The sequence below is a fragment of the Teleopsis dalmanni genome, chromosome 2 (genome assembly GCF_002237135.1).
Source record: "Teleopsis dalmanni isolate 2A chromosome 2, ASM223713v2, whole genome shotgun sequence".
NCBI lineage: Eukaryota > Metazoa > Arthropoda > Insecta > Diptera > Diopsidae > Teleopsis > Teleopsis dalmanni.
The window spans coordinates 25,902,885-25,926,768 of NC_051847.1; the positions used below are offsets into that span (position 1 = coordinate 25,902,885).

Here is a 23,884-nt window from a genome sequence, read left to right on the forward strand (position 1 = left end):
GGAGACATTGGTATTTTTAACAATTATGTCACCAAAACACACCAAAAAAGGTGGATAGGCAAGGAGAACGTCATTATTCATTAGATCATTAACAAAAAACTACTCAGCGTTATTTACTATCTGAATAATATGACCCTTATTGTTCATGTTATATGACAGAAATGCTCATTTTATTGTTAAGACACAAACAACGTTTTCTTTATAGCCAACTAAGTGTGGATTGGTGGTACACTGTTTAGGTGCCACCTTCTAATCTACAATTTTTAATGTTAACTAAGAAGGAGATTAAATTAGTGGTTCGGACTAAAACCTGTTCTCTGAAGGACTGTCAAATGATTTAAACGTTATTTTGCATATGTGAAATCATTAATGAAAATAACATGCTTACAGTTCCTTATATATAAGAAACTACATTATTATGTAGTTTAATTATATTTGTAAATTTTATCATATGTGGCTATAATATTTAAAGTCTGATTTCTCGAAAACCGAGTTATATTGAAATACAGGAGACTTAAAAAAATTTATTCAAAATAACCGATTTTACTAAATTTTTTCGTAATAACGCGAAGCATAGAAATCTGTAATCGTGCCATATCTTAAGATTATTCAACAACAATTTATTATAAAACCGCATTTTTAAACAATATTTAATTTGAATCGAATCTTCAGTCCAACCAAAATATATTTTGGTGTGCGCTATGTGAGACTAAACACCTTGTATTTTCTTTGACAGTAAACAGCTGTCATTCGAATGGCGCGCTTCGCATGTAAACATTTGATTTCACAACAAAATGTTAGGCTGCTGTAAATTGAATTTATATTACAATAAATATTAAAAGTACTTAGTAAAATGTCAGCGGCTAATGGAGTTTTTTCAATTCGTCTTGTTGTTGCTGATTTTTATTTAGACAAACCCACATATGGTTTGGATCCATGTTATTCGGAATTTCGGGGCAAACAAATAAAGCGAGTAAGTTGAGGACACTTGCCTCTAGCCTCTAATAGATTTTATTTTAATTAATATACATATATTTTTATTACTTATCTTAGGTACCAATTATACGCATTTTTGGTGCAAATGCTAATGGGCAGAAATCATGCATGCATATTCATGGAGTATTTCCTTATTTTTATATACCTTATGATCCAAAAGATTTTGATAGTCCAAATAAAGCATTTTACCAAATTGCTACCAATATTGATAAAGCAATCAATATATCACTTGGCCAGGGGAGCTCAGAAGCTCAGCATGTTTTTAAAGTGCAATTGGTGAAGGGAATGTAAGAAATCATAAATTAATTAATTTCTGTTACTTAGAAATAACATTCTTATAGACCTTTTTATGGGTATCACCGAACAGAGCATCAGTATTTTAAAGTTTATATGTTTAATCCACGTTTTGTACGTCGTGCTGCAAATCTTTTACAAAACGGTGGCATTATGGGCAAAATTTTTCATCCACATGAATCACATGTACCCTATATACTACAATTTATGATTGATTATAATTTATATGGTATGAGCTTCTTACATGTGCCCTTGGATATTGTTAAATTTCGGAAATCCTGTGATACAGATGGTAATGTGCATATAATTTTTTGACACATATGTATGTAGTTATTGTATAAATTAATTTATATCGGTATTATATTTACAGAAATACCGATTTCTGGCATTGTAGATGCACAAGTACTTGATTGTTCGACTATAAAAAAACAGACTGTGAGCCTTATAGAGGTAGATATTGGATCAAATTTCATTTTGAATCGTTTTCAATTACTAGCAAAAAATAATTCGATACATACAAACCCTGGCATAGAAGCTATTTGGCAAGATGAAAGTTTGAGACGTCAAAAATTAAAACAAAATTTAGCCAATGATGAAGAACAAACTAAAGAAGTAAGCATAAAGTATTAAAAGTCTTGATTAAATAGTTTATAAAATTTTAACGCATAGATTCCGCCTTTAAAAGTACCTGATACACAAGAGAGACCTTTTGTTCAAATAGCAGAAAGCGATGCATTCTATCGGGCTGGATTATTCAGTAAACTTATTCCACTTGAAATGTCTACCTCAGATCAAACCATAAACTCTACCATAGCTTCAAGCTTATCGACTACAATTTTAAATAAACCGGAAATAAGTCAAAAGGAACAGGTAGCATTCTTTTGTTGTCAGTGTATTTCAAAATATATTTATAATTTTATTTCTTAGAAGCGAACCTTTAATTTGAAAAAGTTGATTGCAAATGCAGTCTATCCAGAAGAATGTTCACAGAACGATAACTTAATAAATGCTTCATATATTGAAAATCATTTACCTAATAACAGTATTTTTAAAGCAAACTCGGACGATTTCAATCAGGAACTCTTGCCCGATGCAAATAATAGTGAGAATGTCTTCTTAGAGGAAACACTGGTGGATGAAGAATTAATATTAAATCTAACACAAACGCAAGTTCCATTGAATGCTTCCTGTATGTTAGACTTTTGTGTTAAATAGAATATATAGAACTAATCTTATAATTTTAGTGCGGGATTTGGATATAGCATTACTTGATGTTATGAAGTCACTTGAGGAAGAAAATGAAGATGAAACCGAAAAGGATTTGCCTAATTCTCTGAAGCGCTTATCACACCAAGACAATTGTAACTTAATATTAATTAAATATTTATAAAAGTATTAAAAAAAAAATATATGTATTCTTATAGGTCGAGAACAAGATACAACTATACTTAATATTTTGCAACAGCTGGAAGAAGAGAATGAAAATGAAAACCAAATAGACTTAGACAGTACCTTAGCGCCTTTGTCACAACAAAACAAAAATTGTAATTTATAAACAAAAATAATATACATATATTCATATTATATATTTATATATGAATATTATTTAATATGCATAAATATATATTTACACGTATCATTATTATTTAAATTTACATATTATAAACAATATAAATTTCAGTCGATCAGAGTCCTGAATATTTGAATAAAGAAACGACCGCTGGAACTATAAGTAAATCCACTCTTCTAAATGAATCAGATTTAGATGATGATGAAGAAGCAAAACTTCATGATTTTTCTATCGCTATGGAGGATATTAATGAATTTATACTTAAATTTACACCAAGTCAGGACATTCCTTTAAAACCAGCAAGAGAAGAAAAGCTAGAACAAATCGATGGTAGTGATGACATTCTAAAAACTCCGCCAAAAAGAAATGGAAATCAAAAGTTAGCCACTAACTCTACAAAAAAAACAACACCACCAACTACACCGAAAAAATTGTATGGATCATCCAATAAGTCACCGGTACGTTCACCACGCACACCAAGAAGAAATGTTGCTTCAAGATATGCGCCGCTACCAATAACCATAACAAATCACTCGGAAAAAAGTAAGCGAATTATTTTAAAACTTAACAAAAGAATATTTTAATTTATTTACTTCTTCACTTTTTAAATTTATTAAATTTATTGATTAATGTTTAAATTATTTAAATTTCATTTAGAGAAATCGGCTCATAAGAGTGAAACCACACCAACAAAATTTTATAATTCAAAATCAATTGATGATGTCAAAAGGTAAAGGTATTAGTTTTAAAAAATAATTCAATAAATTTATTTTTTTTAATTTTAGTTCAGTGGAATCCTTACGAAAAAGACTGGCTATTACTGAGTTGAGGCGTAAAAGCATTAACGAAAAATTACCGATAAATATGGATGAAGAACCAACAACTTCTAAAATGCAAAGTAAGCAGTAAGTAAAAGAAGATTTGCTTGGTGTAAATTTGTTTTAATTTTGAAAAATAATGTGTATTCACTTCTAGAGTCACTCCGAAGCGTATGGCAAACCCACCTGTTGACTTTGATAAGACTCATATAACTTGTGTTTTGACACCACGTAGAAAACGCGAGAAAAGACTTAAAGTCTATAAACTAGATCAAGATTTAATACCTGTAGATAGAACTAAATTGGTGGAAGTTAATGATAATAGTAAAAAAACCAAGAAAGAAACCGATAAAAAACCTACTCGTAAGAGTACTCGTATTAGTGAAAAAAATAAAAATCTCGTTGAAACAGATAATACCACTAATAAAAAAACTGAAAGTGCTGATACTAAATGTACTGAAAAAGAATCTACTTTAAAATCAACAACTGTATTAGAATATCAAAATAATGATATAAAAATAGGATGCCAAGCGGAGACAATGGCAATTAAATCGTTATCAAATAATTGCAAAGACGACATCGAAGATATCAGCAGTACGTCTAACACTCAAGATGCGGATACTGGTAAACTATCTGAAGTTGAAATTCAGTTAAATATCAAAGAAGAAATAATTAATATAGAGATTGAAAGTTCAGAAGATATGGATGTTTTAAATACTTCAGATCAAGTTAAAGAAAAAATAACAGAACAATTAGAACATAAAGAAATTACGAACAATGTTCGTTTCTCAGGCTCTTCTCTAACTGATTCAGAGGAAGAGATTTTAGCTTCAGATAATGAAATAGAAACATCGTTCACAAAACTACGTAATACGCCTAACGTAAAAGATCTGCAACCATGTTTAAATACACTAAATTCCATATTGAGAAAACGTAGGTCTTTAACATCGAGTTTGAATGTAGTTAATACCACAAAAAGCAAAAATAATGATTTTGTGGACGAACAGAGTTCTATGCCAGATCCAATTACTCCTGTTAGCAAAGTTAAGATAACTGCGCCTTGTTCAAATATCAGAAAAAGTAGTAAGCGAAATTCACTACATATGCGTTTATCTGCAAACAGTCCTTCAGTATTTAGCAATCTCTCCAGCCCAGTCAGTTCTATTAGTTCTCCAAGCATGGCACAAATATGTTCACCCTTAACAACAAAATTCAATTTATCGCCTGGAAATACTGTTATTATCACTCCCTTAGAACTTCCACCCACTTACGCTGAAACTCTCGAAGGCTGTGAAAAATATGACATAAAAGAATATGATTATCAAAATCCTTATTATAGTAATCCTGATGATATAACTAAACAAAAGGAACTAGGTTTTCTCGTGTTGCAGATTCCCGGAAATAAATTAAATGACTTAGAAGAATTTCAAAGTATTATGGGTGAAAATTTAATGGGTATTGCCGAATGGCGACGTCAAAAATTAGTGTCTATTGGAGGACTAAATATGTTAAATAGTTTTCGTAACACGTTACGTGTACGAGAATATTTTGCAAATAATAAATCTGTTATTATAACGCCACTGTTAAATCCACCTTTACCCTATGACGCTAAAATATGGCTTAAAGCTCGAGAACTAATGCAAAATAAGAAAGAATCAGTAACAGAGAAAATGAACTTCGATGAAGATAGTCCAATAAAAATACGTAGACAAAAAGTAACAATGATGTTAAACGAACAGACGGGTGGTGACGATAGTGATGCCGATTTAGATTGTTCGACTAGTCTAACTCTAACTCCTTTGACACCAGCTACTCCCGTCGATCGGAATATATCCAAGAAAAGTATTAGAAATGACGAAAGTACCACTCCGCTTACAACAATACCAGAAATAATTGGATCAGCTCCAAACAGCTTACGCAGTCTAAAGCGCCGTTTGCATCGAGCACGAGTTTGTTTAAATAAGAAACTGAAAATAGCTTTTAAAGCTGAACAACACAATAAGACTGGTTGCAGCTCAAACAGTCCCTCTGAGCAACTACAAATTGATTGTGAGAATATTAAACCTCTCAGTCAAGAAAGCGTCAATTCAACTGACACAAGTTCAAGTATATCAAGTCATCTTGCATTGGCTGAACTGGAACGTTCTTCCTTCGTTAAAAATTTAAATTCAGACATCTCTAAAAATGTAAATCACGATATTAGTTTTGGATTAAGTAACGCTACGCTTAATAATACATTTGGATTCAAAGTGAATTTAGAGAATTTGCAACAAGCAAAATCAGATGTAGAGGTAAGGATTTCGCAAAATATAAATGAAATATTGCCTTTCATTCATTTATTTCTATTTTAAGTATAATTATCTTACCATTCTAACATTGGAAGTCTTTGTACCAACGCGTGAAAGTCTGCATCCCAATCCCGAATTCGATGAAATTCGTTGTATATTTTATGCTATAGAAAATAGTATTCCCATTGATTGTACAAACCCAACAGGATTACCAATGAAAGCATGTGGTTATATTATTGTTAACAACGTCAATGATTTGATAAAGGAAGGGAAAATTCATGGAATTGATGCCGATATAGCTGTAGAAGTGGTAAATACAGAAATTGATGCAATACAATACTTATTAGCACTTTGCGCAAAGTGGGATCCAGATATATATGCTGGTTATGAAATTGAGATGGCATCTTGGGGCTACATCATTGAACGTGCTAAATATTTGTGTTTTAATATAATTCCACTCTTGTCACGAGTTCCCACACAAAAAGTGCGAGATTTTGTTGATGAAGATCGTGATCAATTCACGGATTTAGATGTAGAGGTAAATATTATTCAAGCAAATATGTGATTATAAAGTAAATATCTTTTGGTATATAAAATAAGTTCAAGCTAGCAAAAAATGTTAGCTTGACAATTTTTGGAAATGGTTTTTGGAAGATGTTCAAGAATTGTCCAAAAACAATCGGTTTTTAACTACACATTTTTATCTAATAAATTGGAATAATAAGTGTGTATTTATGTTAATGTACCAAATGTAAATTTGGTAAATAAGCTGGTAATGGCTTTAAGACTAAAATCATAGGACCAAAGTAACACATATTGAAGTGTTGTTTCGTTACTAATAAAGATAGTTAGAAACTAGTTATAAAAATCGATGAACTTAAGATTTACTTTAAGATTTCTTCTACAAGCCCTGATTATTCTAGAGTTATATATCGCTCTGACAGAACGCAAGGCAGTAGTAAAAAAAAAGGATTGATTCTAACTTTTCAACATGTCAACTTCTGCAAAAATTCATTAATACCTTATATTTAAACTAATTTACATTTAATCAATATAAATATAATATTATTGATTTATTCAATTTTTTCCAAATCTAGAGCACAATAATTTAGTGACACTATATATATTTTTATTCAAACAGCATGTATTTACTAATTGATCGTATTTACATAAATAAGGAGTGAACAAGTATTTTTGTATCTACTCTGGATGAAAGTGGGATAAGTTTCAGGATTAATAGACTCATATGTCGTACAATGATCTACAATGCATTTATAGAATCACTTAGCTATCCTATTAAGTTAGATATTTTTAGTGTTGCTTGGCTGTAAGAGTTCATATAAAGACCGCTAACGCTTACCAACTTAAGTTACATCAGGTCCTTTTAGGCATTATGTGTATGAATAGGTCTTACGTTTAAGGATTTTTTAGAAAGGATAGAAAATTTATAAGAACTTTAATTACGCCTATTGCGTCTGTTGACGTATTGTGAAGAACTTCTGTTTCATATCGCTCCGAACTATATAATTTTGTATTTACTGTTGATTGTAGATTGGTTGAAATATGGTCTCTGTGTTAGTATCAAAAGTATATTAAATTTATTAAATATACTGCAAAAAAGCCTCCATAATAAAATTATATGTTTTTATGCTAATTATATATTACATATATACGTTGTTGTTGTGAGTAGTTGCAAAACCCTGCATATTAAACAGAAAGCACATCTGACCTATTATATTGAAGTAATTTTAATGTAGGGAATGTGTATGAACGCAGCTACTTGCTTTACTCTTCTTATTTCATTTTACATTCTTATTCTAATCTATTCACTTATCTAAGCAGAAATAGGTCAATGATTTGATTTAGAGAAATGATAATTTTATTATTGATAATATATATTAATCAGAATACACATTTATGCCCATGTAGCCAGCGCCCACATTTTTTTTATGCATATCATTTTTATTATTGTTATTTATTTTTATAATACTTTAATGCAGATGAAACTAAATGGACGCATTTTATTAGATGTTTGGCGTTTAATGCGATCTGAAATCGCGCTTACCTCCTACAGTTTTGAAAATGTTATGTATCACATATTACATAAACGTTGTCCTTGGCACAATTTCCAGGATCTAACGGTTTGCTTATAATTCTAATAATTAGTGATAGTAATAATAGTTGTGTAATTGAAGACTTGGTTTGCGTCACCATGTTCGCGTTGGATTGTGATTGAATATTACTTGGAGCGAGTCCGTGGTACTTTGTCATTACTAGATCAATTAGATTTAATTGGTCGGACAAGCGAAATGGCTAAATTGATTGGAATACAATTTTATGAAGTACTGTCTAGGGGTTCACAATTCCGTGTGGAAAGTATGATGTTAAGGTACAAATACTGTACATTTATCTAGATACAATTTAAGTAAGATTTATATACAGAATAGGAAAACCGAAAAATTTAGTACCGCTTTCACCCAGCGTACAACAACGCGCACATATGCGGGCACCGGAATACTTAGCTCTTATAATGGAACCGCAATCGCGCTTTTATGTTGATCCACTAATTGTTTTGGACTTTCAAAGTTTATATCCAAGCATGATTATTGCATACAACTATTGTTTCTCTACCTGTCTTGGTCGTGTTGAACATTTGGGACAGTAAGAATTTAAAATAAGTATATAATCTTTTATGCATTAATATTGTATTAACAGATCTTCTCCATTTGAATTTGGCGCGTCACAATTAAGAGTCTCTCCAAGCATGTTACGTAAATTACTTGATCGAGATTTAATTACGATTTCACCATGTGGTGCTGTTTTTGTTAAGTCAACTGTACGTGAAGGAATTCTACCCCGCATGCTAACCGAAATTCTAGATACACGACAAATGGTTAAACAGTCGATGAAGTTGCACAAATCGAATACCGCTTTACAGAGAATTTTACATTCTAGACAACTCGGATTAAAACTAATGGCTAATGTCACTTATGGTTATACAGCAGCAAATTTTAGTGGTCGTATGCCTTGTGTTGAAGTCGGAGACAGTGTTGTGTCTAAAGGACGTGAGACGCTGGAGAATGCTATAAAAATTGTGGAGCAGAATGAAAAATGGAATGTTAAGGTGGTATATGGTGATACCGATTCATTGTTTGTGTTAGTACCTGGACGAAGTCGAGAAAAAGCATTTCAAATAGGAGAAGAAATCGTAGAGACTATAACAAATATTAATCCGCATCCTGTTAAATTGAAACTCGAAAAAATATATCAACCATGTATATTACAGGTAAAATAGGTTTATAAGTTTAGTAAGTTCTATATGTTCTTTATGTGTGCTTTTTTAATTTAGACAAAAAAGCGTTATGTAGGCTATATGTATGAAACTCCAGATCAAACGGAACCAGTATATGAAGCAAAAGGCATTGAAACTGTGCGAAGAGACGGCTGTCCTGCAGTTGCTAAAGTAATTGAAATATTGATAATAGATTTAATTAGGTACATTTTATATACAAATGAACTGATATCGTTCTTTTAGATGCTGGAGAAAGTTTTACGTATATTATTTGAAACAAAAGACGTCAGTAAGGTTAAACAGTATGTATGTAGACAATTTACAAAATTATTATCTGGAAAGGCAAACCTACAAGATCTTATTTTTGCAAAAGAATTTCGTGGTCTAAACGGTTATAAACCAACAGCATGTGTGCCTGCTTTAGAATTAACAAGGTTAATATATTGGTTTTGTAATTTGAATAATAATATAATAATAGATTTATTTTGTTATTTAAATAAAGGAAATGGATGCAAACTGATCCACGTCATATACCTAGACGCGGAGAGCGCGTACCGTTTATTATAACTAACGGCCCTCCTGGTGTGCCTCTAATACGCTTAGTCCGCAGTCCACACGATGTTTTGCAGAACGACGGCCTTAAAATAAATGCTATTTATTATATAACAAAAGCTATTATTCCACCTTTAAATCGTTGCTTACTGTTGATAGGTGCTGATGTAAATGAGTGGTAATGTTATATTTACAGTTTATTATATTTTGTACTTAGTTTTTTTAAACTTCGAAACATGTTATTATTTAAGGTTTGCTAATTTACCAAGAAAATTGCTACTTACACCAGCATTATCCACTGCCAATGAAATCATTCCTCAAGGATGTATACAACATTTAAAAAAAAGCACCATATCGCAATATTTTTCAACAACAAATTGTATAGTTGACTGCGGTCGCCAAACCAAACAGGGTATTTGTAGTACTTGTTCCAAAAACCCTACAAAATCCTGGATACAAATACAGTGGAAAATCGCTAAAATTGAACGCGGTTTTCATTTAACACAGCAAATATGTCAAGCATGTTGTGGACGCATTGGTGATATTGCGTGTGGCTCACTGGATTGCCCAGTATTGTATGTTTTAGAAATGAAACGTCGTGATTTGCAACAAATAGCTCATTTCCATAACATTTTGAAAAACGTTTAGTATATGATTTACTACAATATTTGTATATATGCCATGTAAATAAAACATTTTGAAAAGTATACTTTTAGATTAAATTCATAAAGCTGTTAATATTCCATAATAAAGTACAGTATTTCAACAACATTTGATGTCAATTGTATTAAAAAGTGATCACAAATAAAATGCAAAATGCTTTTATATCGTACATAAATAACACTAAATTTTTATTCGCTTTTGTTTTTTTTAATACATTCAGTATACATATAACTATTTTAATTTATTTTTATATAAGAAACAATGTTCATATACAGTTTATCCACACTTTTGTAATAAGATGAATATATATAAATATATTCATCTTTTTTATATATGTTGCAATATAAAAAAGAAGCTTTTATTGCTTTTATATATTTCAGAACAGCCTCAGATTTTATTTAAATCATTAACAATTAATTATTTTAAGATTGGCTTATTTAGTTAAGATTATACAAATTCATGTAGCCAATCACATAGAGATAAATTCATAAAAATGCCATTAAAAACGTTTGGCTTATAGTTTAAGGCTTTTAAACTTAATTAAAACAATACAAAAAATAACAACACAAAAATATATGTTCAATTACAATCAATTTTTCTACAACTTTGTTAAACATCAACCAATTTTTTTTTTACAATTTCATTTGAATTCTATTACACTAATTAATTTCATAATTAAAAATTTTTAACAATGTGCAAATGGTAGCAACTAATTTTTTATATTCCAAAAATATGAGGATCCAACTTTGGTTGAGCAATATTTCTAATAAGGCCGAAAATTGTTTTGTGTTTGTATCTAATAACTTAACTTAAAAGTAGTATTTTTAAAAAATTATTGACGTTTTGCTTATATATTTTTCAAACGACAAAGTAGACTACATATCCATTTCGAAAATCATTGAATTTTTTACTGCATCAACTTCCGATGATTCAGATTCGAAACGTTCACGTGGCTTCATTGAATGTTCCATATCATTCTCAATACTTTCATAAAGTGCTCCTCCTGGCATATGGCGTGGAGTTTGAGATCTTCTCGAAGAACAATCAATAATGGGCTACAAATAAAAGATTATTTATTTAGTTCATTTTATTGAGTAAAGCGAAAAAATTCAAAGAATATCACACAGAAAAATGATCAAAATTATGAAGACATTGATATAACTTTCTAACAAAGTAAACGTGACATCAAATCTTGCCAAATATAATATGTATTAGTAGTAATCACAATCTCAAGAAACCAGCTTAAACAAAGAGACTTTCGTCACGTGTTACTATGTAACCATGTAGTACAGTAATAATGTCAAGCCGCAACAATAAATCCTACTTTTGTGCTCTAAATGAAGACACGTCAACTGTAAAATCAACTTGCTCTAGTTCCCACGATGTCAGTCTCACTAGCCAAAGCCAATTTTCCGCTTCAAAGTAAAGTGCAAATATAGCATTAAGCTTTGATTATACTCCTATTACAATCACCATGAATACATCGCATCTATTGCATTAGAACTAACATTAGAAAAATCGAATTTAAACATGAACCAACTGCATTCACATAGATATAGAATTATCTGCGAATATCTTCAAGGAGGAACGAGGCTTGCCACATGCCGGACGAACTATTTTAGGTCAATTGAAATCAGGATATAGCCATGTATAACTGTTACTTGTCATGCAAATATGCGTAGTTCTAACTGTCCCAATCTACCCCAGATGATAACGCCCATCTATTGTTATGTTTTAATACACACAGTAATTTAAGTCCAATTGACTTCAATTTTAATCACATCCATCCCTAATCTTCCTAAACAATTTTCAGTTAGGACACCCTAACTGCTGCTCTACCCACAATGTTGTAGTCTATATATTTTCAAATCTCAATGCACATATTAACTTGAGTTTAATCGATCTTTAGACCTGTCCCATTAAAGTGGCTTTATTTCATCGATTCAGGTTGACTTAAATTAAATCCCATCCATCCCTAATCCTCCTAAACAATTCCCTCCTCTCTTACATTTCATCATCTATCTATATCCTAACCTTTGTAAACGTATTTGTAATTACTTTCATGTAATCTAGTTGTTGGACATTTCCAACAACCTGCCCGGGAAATCAGCATTGCATCCAAATCTCTAATGCTAGCAAATATTGCAATTTAAGTAAAGAAAATTGATAATCTGTTTAGCTAAAATTTATGAATAAGAAAAGTTTACAGAAATTTTTTGGCAAAAACTATTTGACTTTGGCGGAGCAGTATTAATTTATGGGCTGAGTTAAATTAAAGTGGACTGTTCAAACCACCTGCGTCAGCTTTTTAAAAGGTATAATGGTTGTAGTCGAAAAATGGAAGATGTTATTATTAAATATTTGCATTAATAAAATTTGTAAAATTAAAAGAAAAAAACTGTTTTCAGTTTTGAGTAAAAAACTTCGAATATTTTTTCTTTAAATTTATATATAAATTCAATTCTGTCTATCTTGCGTTATTTGCAAATACTATAGATTTTTATTATTAAATAATAGTTTTTTATAACAGAAATAAAGGGTATTCAAATAATGTTTACACACAGAATATCTGCTTGTTTATTGGATTACGTATAATTGGCATGAAGCCAATAAAATAATGTGTTTAAGTTGATTATATAGTTAAAAGTAGAGATATTGTTTATAGCTAAATTAAGAATTCGCTTATATCAATAAAAAAATTAGCTTTGAATTTCTCGTACGTAAGTGAGTATGTCACACAAAAGTACGCGTCATCTGTCTCAAATCAAGTATAAACAAACAAACATCTTAAATTGCGCACAATTTGATAAGCTATCATTATCATTTTGCAACAAAAAGTTTATTATAAGCAAAGCGTGTTGATTAGCAGAAACATTCAGTAGTTCCATACCTATTACGTATACATTTTGATGACCTTGCATGGAAAGATACTTTACAGTGATATTCTGTCGGTTGTTTGTAAAATACACCAACAATATGTGTAAAGCACAATTCGAGAGATTGCAGTTCTATTCAAGCTTTAATTGAAAAATTGAGTCTAATTGAAATTTACCTTGTTATCCTCATAGTCAGCTGAGTCTCCCTCACTAAGCCGACGCTGTAAGGCGCGTTGTTTGCGATCACGACGTTTTTGATTCTTTTTACGTTGGCCTAATATACTCGAATCATACCTATAAATTAAAAAAAGAAAATAATAGAAAAAATAAAATAAAAAGTAGACACTTTAGATTGTTTTAATTGAATGAGTTGAAGATTGTAAATCATTTGCAAATTGCAAATAATTTGCACAATTACAAACAAATGTAGGTGCTACGTTATATGATTATAATATATGTAATACTTTACTACTTACCGATATGTTTGTTTTCTAATAACTTCGTTAAATCGAACAGTCTTCTTACAGCTCTCAGACAGACCAGGTTGTTCTTCTGGTATATCACTGAATGAGCGTGAACCATTTAACGAATGTGTTTGAATCGCATCGACTGAACATGAATATAAAGAGTTATCATCAATGGATGAACAACTATCAGATATAGATGGGCGAGTAGCATATCGGCTATAATGTTTTAATATGCCCTTACAATTAGCTTGTAAATTAGCGCTACCAGCACTACAACTAACGCCACTATCAGCGCGACATTCTGAGAAGCTGCGTGCCTTACGTTGTTGTCCTGTTGAGTTCAAATTCGGCACATCAACTGATGATGTTGTGGATGTTGTAATAATTTGTTCTTCATTACGTTCTGGTGAAGAATTATCATCCTCAATTTTACAATCACTTCTCTTAATTTGTACTTGAGACTTTTGTATTGTTTTCTTTTCCTGTTGCTGCTGCTGTTCTTGTTGCTTTTCAAAGGCTTTAATATCATCATAAGCCGTTTCTGATAAAGAACGTTGCTTTTTCGTTTTCTTCTTTTGTTTTTTGTTTAATTTTTTATTCAATTGCTGATTAACACCATTCTCGGATGTGATATCATCATCATCTTCGGTAGTATTTGTGGCACAAGTTGATTGGTGCTCAACTCGTGGCTTGATTTCTATCTCAATTGCACGTTCACATTCAGATCGTTCTACGGAAACATCTAAAGAAGCAGCTAATGTGGTTGGTGCGATAATTTGATTCTTACGTTTACGATTTTTGGGTGCTTTAAATTTATCATGAATTTCATACTCTTTCAGATCGCTAACATCTAGACCAGCTAAATAGTTATGTAGATTTTCGCAAGGTGCTGTCAAATTTATACTTAACACTAAATTATTCTCCCAAGCCTCAGCTTGCACATCCTTTATTTTAATATTACAATTGTTTGGCAGTTGTATGAAGAATGCATAATAAGTAGGATAAAATCCACTGCCTATTGAACAAAATTGCAAATGCGCATTTTGATTATGTTTTTCTAACAGAATGGAATCAGATTGTACATTTTTAACATGCAACACCAACGATAAACAATTATCCAACACATTACAATCGAATTTTGAAGGAAATGCATATTCAATTGTACTCTTCAAAAATGGTTCAGTATGAGATGTTGAGTTTACCGCTGTATCTACAATTTATTATATTAAGTATGGACATAAAATAATTTGATATATTCAGTTTGCTTACCTTCAACTTCTTTTTCAATTACTTTTTCATTATCTTTAATCATCAGTCCTGGGAATTTTTCAGACAGTTCCTCAACTGGTGACTCTCTATTTGAGTTGCTTTCATCACGTATGTCACTCTCAACACCACTATCTTCACGATTCAAATGTATTAACATATCATGCATATCACGCTGTTTCTTGACACTCTGCTGTACTACTGGCAGGGTCACACATAGTTTCCGAGTATCTACGTCGAAACGAGCCACACCATCTTTGTCGCGTACTGTGTAAGGTAAATCTAAATTCAAATAATACTTGGCGCCAGGCCGTTTACTTAATAAGTAAAGTAGGTTTTCGCTAACATCTAATTCGCAATCAGCAGTCGAATTAAGCAATGGCAGCTCAATTTCTATAATAAGTTCACGAGGTATAGTTACATTGAGTTTCGCATCCAATTCATCTGTAAACTCGGTGAGATCAACATCACGTCTATGCTTGATGACATACTTGGGTGTTGTGAATTCAGTTTGTAATTTCGATTTTGACTGAACTTTTATCACTTTTGGGGAAGCCGAATCCGCAGTTGGTTTTGGTGGATATATGCTCTCAAGTGGATGTGGTTCCAAGTTTTCTGGTGGTGCATTTTCAGCTAATTTACGTATCACAGTTGGTCTTGCAATGCCTTTGTATTTCAATTTAGGATACTTCAAATTATTGCGATCCAAATCAACCTTAACAAAACATAATTACCTTAACATTTTTGTTAAATTTCTTACCTCACTTACCTCAAATTCTCTTTCAACAGCATCCAGCGCTGTATCTATAACGAATTTTCGAAATTCAGAATTACGGTTGGCTAACTGCAATGCATTTGGATGATATACGACATCGAAAATGCGACAACGATTGTTTTTAGCATCAAGATCATCGCGAGGGGGTCCTTGAGCTAAAGGTAAAGACCAACTTGTACAGCGTTTACCTGTTTCCGGATTATTACTAGGCTCACTTTTGGGCTCTCCGATAGCACCATTTTGTGCAATATTTATAAAACACTTTAATTTACCATCCACTGAAGTTTTCACAACAAAACCTGGCTCAGGATTAACGAATGTAATATTAACACCACGTTCTGCTTCAAACTGTGTTATTTCTTTTTCGTAGATCTTACGATTCTCAGGATCTTGTATCTCTTCACAATAGTCGAAAAATAATTTACGAAACTCTTCTTTTTTAAACGCGTCACTTATAAGATCGAATTCTTGTTTTGTAATATTAATCTGAGGTTCACTACTTTTCTTTTTCGATTGACAATGTTTATTATGAGTTGCTTTTTCTGTTATAGCTGACATGTCTTATTGGAAGACGAACTTTTCTGAACATATACTCTTATGGATATTGTTTGGTATTTGTATTTTTAAGAATTGCAAGATAACTTTAAATCACTACAATAAGATAATTTAGTAATTTAACAATTTTTTTTACTGCAGTTAATTTTTAATTTTTAATGTTTATTTCAATTTTTGTATATTTTTAACTTTTTTTTGTGTTTTTGTTCCTTTGATTTAGTTTTCAATGTTTATCTATAAAAAAAAAAAAATAAAGTATACATGTATAGTATTTAATAGATTTTCATTTTAACAAACAATAAATTAAATTATTAATATTAAACAATCATAATATAATATTTAACATATTTTTATTCAATTAATATAAATAATATATATTAAGTAAATAATAGTATCTGTGTTTTAAATAAGTATTAAGAATTAGTTTTATTTGCATGTTATTAATGAATAATTAAAACCTATTTTTAACCTAGTTAGTATGTATGATAAAAATAATTATTAGGAATTATATTCATTTTCATGTTATTAACAAATAATTTACAAATATTAGATAGTTATGAGTAATCTTTATTTATTGATATTATTTGAGTTTCTAAAGGCTTTTGTGATAAGCGTTTATTACCTATATAGATAATAACTATGTGAAAACATTAAAAAAATAAAAAACCACGTCAAAGTTTTTTATTCAGATTAATGGAATCATTATACATTATATTTATATATATAATATTATATATATATTTTATATACAATATCATAATATATTTTAAATATATTAAAATGTTATTTCAAAATATATTCCAAATGATGGAAAAGCAGTGTTTAAAACAAAAATTTTTGTAACTTTAATTAATACTATATATAAGAATTATTAAAGGGTACAACGAATTTAAAAAATTAATGGAAAAATTGTAACATATATTCTCTAATTGATTTCGAAGACAAAATTGATTGATCGAACTTTAAATAAATATCGAAAATATAATTGAAGTTTAAGGATGCATACCGATATTCTTTGAAGTGTTTAATTCCCAAAAATATTATACATCGAAAATGATTTAGACATCTATTGAATGTACTACCACTTTTTAATAATATTACTTATAAACCAAATTAAAATATAATATTTACTATTATAGGCTTATGTAAACTATTTATAAGCTAAGTTAATAAAAAATTATCTTATAAAATTGCTGTAATAATAGATTATTTTATGAAAGTAGAGGAAAATGCTTCATATACTTGTAAAAGTAAGTCTTCAAGGCATTTTTGCTTTATCGTAGTGTCGCTTTTAGTAAAACAGTCACTCTTTTTATGAGCTACAAAACTTTAGGTTGATTTCAAAACATCACCCTTGAAATTATATTTAAAACTCCCTAAAGATATTCGAAATTTTATATATTGATTATATCATATCATATAATATGTCAATTATCAATTCTATCTCAATTACCAAAATTATACATTTTTCATCAACGTAATTAAACAATTAATCTATACAACAAAATCCCTAGAAAGTTGACAACTAATATAATTGACAAAGTATACTAACTGTCATATGTTCTCAATCAAACTTGGGTACTACATTCGTAGTAACTACTTCCCAAAAAAATAATTTCCACAGCTCTTATTGAGCGCTTCTGCCCATCCCTCACAGCAGTAGCTGCACCCATACTCCAAGCTTTAACCTATGCCTTCACAGTCAATAGCAAATACATGACATATACATATGTTTAAATAGACGCTCTGCCAAAAATGCAATTAAAAATTGCCCAAACAACAGTCCTTTAATAACAAAGAACCGGTGCCTTCTTATTACAGTCACAAAATTCAACTCATGTGGATGAGTTGAATACATCGGTCATCTTGGTAACATTGTTAATGCGAAAGTTGATAAAAAAATGCCAGGCCGGGCTCCATTGCTAATTATAACTCAAGAAAAACAAGACATTCTCTACCTTATTTCTTCCGTTTTAAAGAAACCTGGTATAAATCTTTTTCTTTTAAACCTCTCCCAGAATAAATCCACACAAGCTCATAACCCTATTTATCCTTTAACTGCCTGCCTGGTACATTGCCAAGTGACTCACAAGGCTATCAAATTTTTGGCGAAGACTGTCTTGATCTACGTCAATAATTGGCATATTCATTTGTCTCTTATCCATATTATCTATATGATAGATAATTATCTTGAACGCAAAGCAATTACAGATAGCTTCGCCTTCACTATAAAAACTCTCCCTGCAGGCAGTCATCACATGATAACAACATTTTAAAAAATTAAAAAATGTATGTAAAATTACTGTCATTTTAGATTTAATTAAAATTTATTTATTTTTGCATGATTTTATATTACACACATAACATCGTATTAATGGAGTGAGTACCGGAAGAAGTGTCATTATTGCATAATTTTTATTAGGATTGCCAAGTTCCTGCATCTAATGGATGAGCGTTTATTTCACAAGAGGGTAGTTATTTTATTTATCTTTAACCATTTCTCTTTTTTGTCTTAAACACCAATTAGGGGACGCAATTATTACTCAATTGTGTATATTATATTAATTAACAAATATTGTAATAAAAAATTATTAATTTAATAATTTTAAAATATTCTTACGCAATATTCTACGCACTTACGTTTATATTTTTACACAAAACAAACACGCGGTTCTTTCTATATTTTCTGCAAGAAATACAAATTTATTTATTGTTTCTTAAATTTTACTCTTTATTTTTTATATTTTGTGTTCTTGCTCTTGTTTTTGTTTTTTATATAAGACTCGCCGCTATTGGAATTTAGATGTTTACCGTCCGAACAACACGAAAGTAATACAAATGGTATGATATCTAATATAATATTTCCTCCCGGCATCTGTTTTAGTTCGGTTGTAGCTTTTGCCCTCATTTGTTTTTATTATATTTTGCTTTCCTCAACGGATTTTATAACAAAAATAAAAACAAAAACAAAAACAAACGCAAAGCAAAGCAAAACAAATTTACTTGATAAGAGATAACGAAGCATGTGAAAAGGAATTACAATGAAAAGTAAAATGAGGTGAGGCATACACTATGTTAATGATCATTTGGATTGCACAATTGTAGGGTGGCATGAGTATGAGTTGGAAAAAGGGCAATAAGTGAAACAAAAAAAAAAACGTGACCACAGGCACAGAATTTTTATCCGTGATAAGCAAATTCTGTATCATATGTGTATGTACACATTTTTTAATTATGTCAAGATGAGTGTAACCTAAGCAAAAAAATAATGTAATAAAAAACAATAAAAAGCCAGAAACGCAAACACTTTAGTTCTATTGTTTATATAATTTTGTGTATGTATTGTTGAATTACAGAGTAAATATAATAAAAATTAAATATGTCTCATTTTTCTAAAATAGCAAGGAGGGGTGTGGGAAAATAGCTTAGGTAATAAGGTAATAAGAAAATTTGTTATTTAATAAACAATTGCCTTAGTAATATTAAAACAGACAAACTTTTGTTTATTTATTGATTTTTATCAAAACTTTTATTTTTTCTTGTAACTGGAGATGCATACATGTGCTTCTTTAAGTTCTTATGTAAATAACCGAAACCAAGGTTTCTACTGTCAAACAACCGGTTAAATCGTATTAAACGCTAAAATGACACTACCTACACATACCCATTCGTATGTATGCAGATTTATATGCATGTATGCACATTGATGTGCATTTATGTTTTCTATGCACAATAAAGTGCACTGACATTTGTACTAGTTTCCTATTGTTAGTTTTTAGCTTTTGCATAAATCTTTGAAGAAATCATAAATAGTAGTTAGTTAGTTAAGCAATTTAGTTGGGTTTAGCATGAAACTTTTTACAATTCTTAACAACTTCAGTGTTAATTAAGAAAAATCATTTATGCTTATACTAAACTTTCTTCATTAACTATTTACATACATATATACAATATATTAAAAAAAAAGAAAATGTGTTTTTTTTTTTTAAAACAAATCTATTATTTGTTTGCTTATTTGCTGCTCTTGCAGTCTAAATAAATATGTACGTGTATACACAAACACATCTGGCTCGTGCAAACTCAATTTAGTCTCATAAAGTTGTTTGACTACAGTCGGTTGGTGGAGAAAAGAAAGATAGGGAAAATAAAATGCACAATAAAATTTTATGGAAGTATAATATGTAAGATTTTTCTAGAAACTAACTATCGTTATATTTTACGTTAAAAATTATTATCACACTTTTAAGCCAGTAAAATATAATAACATTATTTGCAAACAAAAACAAATCAAACTATAAAATTTAAAATATTTAAACATTCTAATTAGAACATTTCTTTTTACTTAAGATCAGCTCAGATCAGATACGCAGTAGAGATCATATTTGTCATAGTGCTCTCTTCTAAGTTTTCATGTAAATCTTTGCAAACATATATACACAAGTTAGTACTTCAATGTAAATTATATTTAAATTGTTCTAATAATACTTAATTTATTTTCAATAATATAGTTATAGTTACACGTTGGCATTACAAAACTGATTCCAAATATGTTTGTATTGCATTTTTTTTAGTACACTATTAAAATAAAATCGTTTCCATGGTTTTTGTAAAATTGTTATACATTTAATATGTATTCTAAGTTAAATTTGTAAAATTTCAGAAAAAAGCTCATACAATATTATTATCCCAATAATAGAACATACTTTTTAAATAACAAATTAATATACTAACCGGCTTTTCACTTACACTTTATTTTTGTTCTTTTTTGTTTTAAACAGATTTTTGTTTTTTTCACCGCGTAGCGTTCGACACATTCACCTTGAATTGATATTATCAACTGTTTCTTGCCTTTGACTTCATCTACTATGTGACGAACGATAGTTTTTAATGTTCACCATAATTTTTATGTAAATACAATTCCTATTGTGAATATGTGGATTGTAAGTTAGATTAGTCCACATTTACACAAATTACTTTTGAAATAAGATTATAAGATTTAAAATTAGAAAAATTAGTAAATTAAGAATTTATAATTTGTGTATAAACTGTTTTAACTTTATCAATCAATACATTTTTAAGCTGGGTAATTGGTCAAATGTTTAAATCAAACCTGTAAATAAATATCTTCAGACTACAATAGACCATTGATGTTTATAATACAGCAGTAATACAATACATACGAAGTGAAGAATAATAAAATAATAATAATAAAATATATATAACGAATAATTAAAAAATAGTCAAAATCAAATATAGTCAACTTCAGACTACTATAAATTATTGATGTTTATAATACAACAATAATACAATATAAACGACGAAGAATAATAAAATATATATAACAAATAATAAAAAAAACAATAATAATCAATTAATGAAATAAATTACTTTTTGTGAAATTTGTTGAAAATATTTGTTTAAAAAGCACAAAAATATATTTATATTTTATAAATTATATTTATTTATTTCATAAACTATATTTATTTATTAAATAATAAATAATAAATTATATTTATTTAATAAATTATATTCATTTAATAAATTCTATATATTTAATAAATTGTATTTATTTACTTATTTTTAAACAATATATTTACATATATTAAATGCTAAACACTAATATACTAAACGATATATTTAGATCAAAATTACTGACTAAATTTTACAATATTAAGATTACAGCTACGATTAACTTTAAGTTCAAGCATGATGGCAAGATGTGTCCTGTACAAGAAACCTCAGATTACTTGTATCGACGAGTACCTCCTGACGCTCCCCCGGTAGTACTTCAACCGATTGTATAACCTACCGCCTGACGTCTCAATCCCTAAAACTCTGACCTCTTACTAGTAATGTGGTCTCAATACATCATGTTATACTACGATGAGTATACTTCATACTCATAATTAAGTAATAATTATAATACATACATAATTGGAAATATCAATTTTCTTATAGTACTTCTTAAACATATATATATCTTATATTTATCAGCCTAACACTTAGAGTTGGCGAAACCTACTACATCTAACATATTGGAATAGTTATAAGTTATGATATTAATTTTAACTAAGTACATTGTGAGATAACGTCATAAACTATTGAAATTCGGCATACTATTGTGAAATTATAGTAAAATAATTTACAATATCGTTTCCTTATACAATAAATATCCAACTGCATTAAAATTTAATGAAAACTATAAATCTTTCCATAAAGCTGTTTCAAACATCCATTGGACTCAAGTTAGTGTGTGCACTGGAATAAAAAAAACAAATGGGCAACATCATGATGGACTAGAGCTGCACACATTGAGAAGTGAAACACTTATCCGTAATAAGAAATTGTTTAGCACATGATAATGTTAACTGTTATATCTCAATTGATGAGTTAAGACAGTTCTTGCCGCACGTGGGAGGCGTCTTCTCTCCCAGGGGATATTAGGCGGAAATCTATTGAGAGATTTGTTATCTCGAATTGGATACGTTTTGTTTGAAGACGACGATGATAGGCTCTGTTAATCTATTTTATTCGTTTTTAATGTTGTCATATATTTGAAACTTAGACGCTACTGGTTCGCTCTTAACAATCCTTTAACATATAATACTAAGTTTTTAACATTCTGAAGAATAAGTACGTGGAATATGTTCAAAATATAACCTGAATTTCTGTAACTTAGGTTAAATCAACTATTATTCTATTAAAATAAAATGCATTATTTAATAAATCCAAATTTTATTTCATTTAAAATATATGAAATTCATATTTAATTGAAAACTTGAATAGTAAAGAAATAATTAAATAAATATAATTAACAATAACATTGCACTTGATTTATTATTTGTTTTGAATAAATAATTACTACAAGGTCTACATTGTTTTTTATTTAGCACAATTAAATTATGTTTTTTCTTTTTAAATTTTAATTAATATAAAACTGGTTACAAAAATAAAAATATAAATAAATTTCTTATTCCATTTCCAATATGAAAACTAAAAGATATTCAAATAAAATTATAACAAAACTTATTTTTCATTAGATTTTTCATTTCCAATGCGCCATAAAAAATTCGAATTTACCACATTGGCACTGTATGGGACAGCTGTTAAGCTTAACTCTCCTCTATTGCGTAATCTATTCATTTTTAAGGTCCGCTTTTCTGAATAGTTTTTTGTTGCTTCATACATTCTACGCAAAAAGTCTGGCATTTGTTGTTGTGTCACCCAAGATTTAATTTTCTCTGGCAGTGCAACTCCAGGATCGTCATAATATGTCAATACGAAATGTACTCCTGGTTCATTAAATTTTCCAAATGGAGATATAACCATGTAACTCCAATAGTTATCAACACGTACTTTTTCATCTGACACAGGAAAATTTGGATGAGTAATACCGCGACTACATATCATGATAAGTTTATGTTCGTCGTCTATAATATATCTACGACTGTATACATAATCACGATTGGCAA

The 23,884-nt window shown here is 29.6% G+C and overlaps 2 protein-coding genes across 2 annotated transcripts; one reads left to right on the forward strand and one right to left on the reverse strand.

The window, feature by feature from the left end:
• The first annotated feature begins 764 nt into the window (after positions 1–764).
• On the forward strand, positions 765–10,553 carry LOC119683593 (DNA polymerase zeta catalytic subunit). The gene is made up of 21 exons (XM_038097366.1): positions 765–973; positions 1,054–1,283; positions 1,338–1,582; positions 1,661–1,902; positions 1,960–2,160; positions 2,218–2,479; positions 2,535–2,651; positions 2,715–2,834; positions 2,972–3,403; positions 3,518–3,590; positions 3,646–3,765; positions 3,836–5,969; positions 6,031–6,504; positions 7,967–8,107; positions 8,162–8,355; positions 8,409–8,627; positions 8,682–9,252; positions 9,316–9,429; positions 9,502–9,692; positions 9,761–9,988; positions 10,062–10,553. Exons 1-21 carry the CDS (start codon positions 854–856, stop codon positions 10,456–10,458), a joined length of 6,825 nt encoding a protein of 2,274 aa, XP_037953294.1. The 5' UTR covers positions 765–853; the 3' UTR covers positions 10,459–10,553.
• A 494-nt stretch (positions 10,554–11,047) lies between these two features.
• On the reverse strand, positions 11,048–21,246 carry LOC119683594 (protein kintoun). The gene is made up of 6 exons (XM_038097367.1): positions 21,144–21,246; positions 15,852–16,646; positions 15,086–15,797; positions 13,826–15,026; positions 13,526–13,643; positions 11,048–11,528 (listed from the first exon to the last, which is right to left on the reverse strand). Exons 2-6 carry the CDS (start codon positions 16,413–16,415, stop codon positions 11,349–11,351), a joined length of 2,775 nt encoding a protein of 924 aa, XP_037953295.1. The 5' UTR covers positions 16,416–16,646; positions 21,144–21,246; the 3' UTR covers positions 11,048–11,348.
• Between the last annotated feature and the right edge of the window lie 2,638 nt (positions 21,247–23,884).

Excerpts from the sequence above, each read along its gene's own strand:
- LOC119683594 (XM_038097367.1), bottom strand. The coding sequence starts at position 16,415 with ATGTCAGCTATAACAGAAAAAGCAACTCATAATAAACATTGTCAATCG. Across the intron at positions 15,027-15,085 it reads AATTGAAAAAGAAGTTGAAG|ATACAGCGGTAAACTCAACA; the intron begins GTAAGCAAACTG and ends AATAAATTGTAG. Across the intron at positions 11,529-13,525 it reads CTGACTATGAGGATAACAAG|CCCATTATTGATTGTTCTTC; the intron begins GTAAATTTCAAT and ends TTTTATTTGTAG.
- LOC119683593 (XM_038097366.1), top strand. The coding sequence starts at position 854 with ATGTCAGCGGCTAATGGAGTTTTTTCAATTCGTCTTGTTGTTGCTGAT. Across the intron at positions 1,903-1,959 it reads ATGAAGAACAAACTAAAGAA|ATTCCGCCTTTAAAAGTACC; the intron begins GTAAGCATAAAG and ends TTTAACGCATAG. Across the intron at positions 9,430-9,501 it reads GCTGTCCTGCAGTTGCTAAA|ATGCTGGAGAAAGTTTTACG; the intron begins GTAATTGAAATA and ends TCGTTCTTTTAG.